The sequence below is a fragment of the Takifugu flavidus genome, unplaced genomic scaffold (assembly GCF_003711565.1).
Source record: "Takifugu flavidus isolate HTHZ2018 unplaced genomic scaffold, ASM371156v2 ctg829, whole genome shotgun sequence".
In the NCBI taxonomy this organism is placed as follows: Eukaryota; Metazoa; Chordata; class Actinopteri; order Tetraodontiformes; family Tetraodontidae; genus Takifugu; species Takifugu flavidus.
In genome coordinates this window covers 2,639-7,393 of record NW_026622439.1, presented here as the reverse complement: position 1 = coordinate 7,393, position 4,755 = coordinate 2,639, and the positions used below count along the sequence as shown (strand labels likewise).

At 60.3% G+C, this 4,755-nt stretch overlaps 1 protein-coding gene across 1 annotated transcript; it reads right to left on the bottom strand.

Moving 5' to 3' along the window:
- Positions 1-27: 27 nt before the first annotated feature.
- Positions 28-2,068, bottom strand: LOC130521252 (zinc finger protein ZFPM1-like; the record flags this gene model as incomplete). The annotated part of the gene is made up of 5 exons (XM_057024879.1): positions 1,346-2,068; positions 992-1,260; positions 675-877; positions 293-526; positions 28-161 (listed from the first exon to the last, which is right to left on the bottom strand). Coding segments are annotated over exons 3-5 (507 nt in total), but the record flags the coding sequence as incomplete, so codon positions are not given.
- Positions 2,069-4,755: the final 2,687 nt, after the last annotated feature.

Below are 4,755 nucleotides of genomic sequence, written 5' to 3'. Positions count from 1 at the left end.
CTCGCTGTGAGAGCCGGGCTGACACACCATGTGACTGGTGACCAGGTGACTGTAGAGGATGTCCCTGGTGGTGGAGACGAAGCCACAGCCGTGACACACCCCGTTGAGGGTGTCGGTGTGGACCTTAAGGTGGCGCTCACAGTTTGCTTTGGTGGTGAAGGCTGACAGACAGATGAGACAGACAAACGGACGCTCGCCTGCGGGCCAGGCCGGTCCGTCCACGGGGCCCAGTGAGAGGCTGCGTGAAGCAGCGGCTGGATGTGCGCGACACCTGTGCAGGTGGGGCTCTTACCACTGTTGCGTCCGCATGTGGATCTCCAGCGAGCTGGCGCTGGGGCAGCTTTTGTTGCACTGTGGGAAGGGGCAGACGCGCTCGTTGGGTAGGACTCCTTGGGCTTGTCCTGGGGGGGAGAGGAGGCCGCGCTGGGCGCCTTCTGCCGGCTGGCGCAGTAGTACATGAGGTGGGCCTGCAGGTTCCGCTCGCTGCGGTACCAGATCCCGCAGTCCTTGCACGGGAAAATGTCCTCTGACAGACGGAAGCACAAGCGAGAAACACGTTTTTTTTGGGGCTTTGATCTGCAGACTGAGGCCAGATGGACGAGACGGGCTGCGCTTGCCACCTAGCGGCCGGGGAGGGCACTACAGTGGCCACAGCGCGCGACGCTTGTACTCACTGTTGACGACGGCGGTGGCCAAGATGGCGGCCATGCCGGCCTGCTGTGGCAGCAGCTGGATGTTCGAGTGCAGGGCTGCTGGGTAGAGCGGCTCCTCCTTCACCGAGGGGGGGGAGCAGGACGAGCCCGGGGGGGGCATCACGGACGCCAACAGCACCTCGCCGGGGAAAGCGCCCTGCTCACCTTACAGAACAACGCTCCACCTGGGGAGGCAGGGCGTGCACGCGTCAGTCACCTGTGGACGGCGTCAGTCACCTGTGGACGGCAGCGGTCACGTGCGCTCACCCACGTGCGCTCACCCACGTGCGCTCACCCACCTCGACTGGAGACGCTGCAGTTGGAGGCAGAAGCGTCGCAGGTCAGGGGCAGCAGCCCAGCCAGCAGTCCGGGTCCTCACACACCACCCTCACCTTGGGGTCCTGCAGGGACACACAGAGGATCGCCATGGTTACGGGCACGAGCAGAGCAAACGTCCCGCCACTGAGAATTCAGCGCTCCTCTCCGCACTTTGCTGCCACTTTTAAATGTAAAATGAAATTTGCAACCTGACAAAGAGCAGAGAGAATCCCGAATGCAACATGACCTGCTGTCCACGGGGACACGGGACGGGGGGGAACGGGTCGGGGGACACGGGTCGGGGGACACGGGACGGGGGACACGGGTCGGGGGACACGGGTCGGGGGACACGGGACGGGGGACACGGGTCGGGGGACACGGGTCGGGGGACACGTCCTGCAACACGCTCCGAAACAGAGGCACATGATCACATGTGGACACGAGGGGTGAAGAAAAGGATGAATGACACTGGAAGGGATACCCTAAACCAAGGGTGTGTGTGTGTGCGCGTGTGTGTGTGTGCGTGCGTGTGTGCCCATGATCTGAACCTGACATCCTCAGCAGCCCTGAGCATCATCATCAGCGTCCGCAAGATGCCGTAGCGCCCTGGGTGACCACCAGGTGGCAGTGTCGCACCGGGACTGAGCCCTTTATCGGACGAACGCAGGAAGTTACGTTTGTTTTTCTTTCTCCTTCAATCACAAACATTTCATTTTTTTTAAAAACTGGCATCTCTCGTGTTTTCCACAGGTGACCTCCAGGCCTGTGAAGGCAGGTGTGGTGAACAGCCACAGGTGACCAGCTGTGACCCTCCTCCATCACAGAGCTGGAGGCAGCACGACAGGAAGTGTGTGTGAGTCAAACTGGCAGAGCAGGTGACACGTGCACAGGTGCTGCCACACACACATCTGCCCTCATTCTCCTCATCTGGAAGAAAACCCCAAATCCTGCTCAACTCTGCCGTCGTTACAATAACGATCTTCACCTGCGTTATCTGGTTGCCTGGCAACCTTTGTGCATCCAACACATGTTCCAGCACCAAGCAGAGGGACCCGATGAGGGCTGGCTGCCCCCCCAGCTGCCCCCCCGGCCGCCCCCCGGCCGCCCCCCCCCCCCCCCAGCCACCCTGGGTCCTCAGCAGGAGCCGGAGCGGAGCAGCGAGGACGCGGAGCCGGCCAGCGGATCGGGTTTCACAGGACGCGGCGCCGATGTGGAGATACGGCGCTTTTGTTTTCACTGGGAACCCGATGCTGGAGCCGTCTGAGCTGGAAGTGCTGCTCGTCTGTTCCAGACTAATTCATCGGAACCACAACGTTACAGCCGCGATGGGGCCGACGGGGAGAGTTCGTGGGCAGCAATCACGCCGCCGCCGCCGCCGCCGCCGCCACAAGCCCGCGGGAACGAGCAGACGCGACCCTGAAGGTGGTCTCACCTGAGGTGGTCTCACCTGAGGCCGCCACGGTGAGCCCGCAGCTCTCAGCTGACCTCCGTCAGCAGGACGCCAGGCTCCATCTTGAAGCCCCATCAGCCAGAGGAGCGCGTCTAAGCCCCTCCCACCGCCACGGCCCCGCCCCCTCATGAATATTAACCAGCCCCAGCCGCTTTAATCTGCCTGATCCCCACTGCTGCCGCCGGGACGATAGCGCATCTCATTATTAGGGCTGATATTAAGGCTGCTCACACACACACACACACACACACAGACACACACACACACAGACACACGCAGACACACAGACACACACACAAACACACACACAGAGACACACACACACACAGACACCACACACACACACAGACACACACACACAGAGACACACACAGACACACACACACACACACACACACAGCTCTGTCCTCAGCAAACAGACACCAGCCGGTCCAGGGCCTCCCTCTCCACCACTGAAGCCCTGACCCTTGACCCTTGACCCCTGACCCTGGCCCCACCCCTCACACACCTTTGGAGCTGAGGAGCAAACGTCCTGGCTTCGGCAGTAAAATGCAGCGGGTGCGTGAACACACCCTCCCCCAGCCGCTCCTTATCAGCACAAACCGCCTCCTCCTGAGCCGATAAAGGCTGAATGCAAATGATGCTTCATTTCTGCCTCCTGCCTCAGTATCAGAATGCCCCCCCCCCCCCCCCCCCCGCCCTGCCCCCCCCTCTGGGAAGGCAAAAATCGGTGAGGAGGAGATGATAACAGCCATGGGAAGAACTTTCCCTGAACCACGCCAACATCTGACCCCCCTCGTACGACTCAACTTCCCAATCACATGGGGCAGATACGGCGGCAGCGGGGCAGATACGGAGCAGCTCCACCCTGGAGATGGGCAGATTAGGACGGTGGTGCTGCTGACGGGGCCACGGGGCCCCACATGGTGGGACCAGACCGTCTCCTGCCTGAGAAGGTCCCGTCAGAGCTGCTGAGAGCCCAGATGGTTGATGGTGGTCTACAGGTGTGTGTGTGTGTGTGTGTGTGTGTGTGTGTGTGTGTGTGTGTGTGTGTGTGTGTGTGTGTGTGTGAATCATCCTCTTTTATCTGACAGGGATAAACCTGCACCAGGAACACCACCCATCCTGACCGGGTCAGAAGGCTGCTTATCAACGCCGGCCCGGCTCCTCGGCGTGAGCAGGTGGTCACATGACCCCGGAGGTGCCGCCCCCCTCCTCCTGGTCTGGGAGTCCCTCACATGGGAATGTTCCCTGACCTTCCAACCCCACAATCATCCATTCATCCCGCTCACTCCTTCCTCTCTCCTCACGTGCACTCTCTTCTCCTCTCTCCTCACGTGCACTCTCTTCTCCTCTCTCCTCACGTGCACTCTCTTCTCCTCTCTCCTCACGTGCACTCTCTTCCCTCCGTCTCCAGTCCCCCCCCCCCCGTTCCCAGCCCTCCCGTCTGCTCGCCCCCACCATCACCGTTCCTATCTCTCCTCCTGTCTGTCTTCCCATCACCAGGAAATGGTTATTCCCAGATCCGGGGGGTCGGAGGGGTGCAGGCCCGTCCCCAACAAAGAGGGGCCTGTGTGGGTCCGGACACACCGACAACAGAGGGATTAAAGATCCACCTCCTTCAGAGGAGCCGCACACACACACACACAAGGACACCACACTGATACACACACTGATACACACACACACAAGGACACACACTGATACACACACACAAGGACACACACTGATACACACACACAAGGACACACACTGATACACACACACAAGGACACACACTGATACACACACACAAGGACACACACTGATACACACACTGATACACACACACACACAAGGACACACACTGATACACACACTGATACACACACACACAAGGACACACACTGATACACACACTTTTCTTTGGACAGACACACTAAACAAACGGCAGTGTGTTAGTGGGGGGTGGCAGGAGAGCGGCAGCATGGCAGCAGCAGCATGGCAGCAGCAGCATGGCAGCAGCATGGCAGCAGCATGGCAGCAGCATGGCAGCAGCATGGCAGCAGCAGGGCAGAAGCAGCAGCAGCAGCAGCAGGGCAGCCAGCAGCATGGCAGCAGAATGGCAGCAGCATGGCAGCAGCATGGCAGCAGCATGGCAGCAGCAGCAGCAGCAGCATGGCAGCAGCAGCATGGCAGCAGCATGGCAGCAGCAGCAGCAGCAGCATGGCAGCAGCAGCTAACAAACCCCCCCCCCCCCCCCTTTAGGAGCACTAAACAGCAGCATGGAGCTGTGATGAGCTGCATGCAAATGAC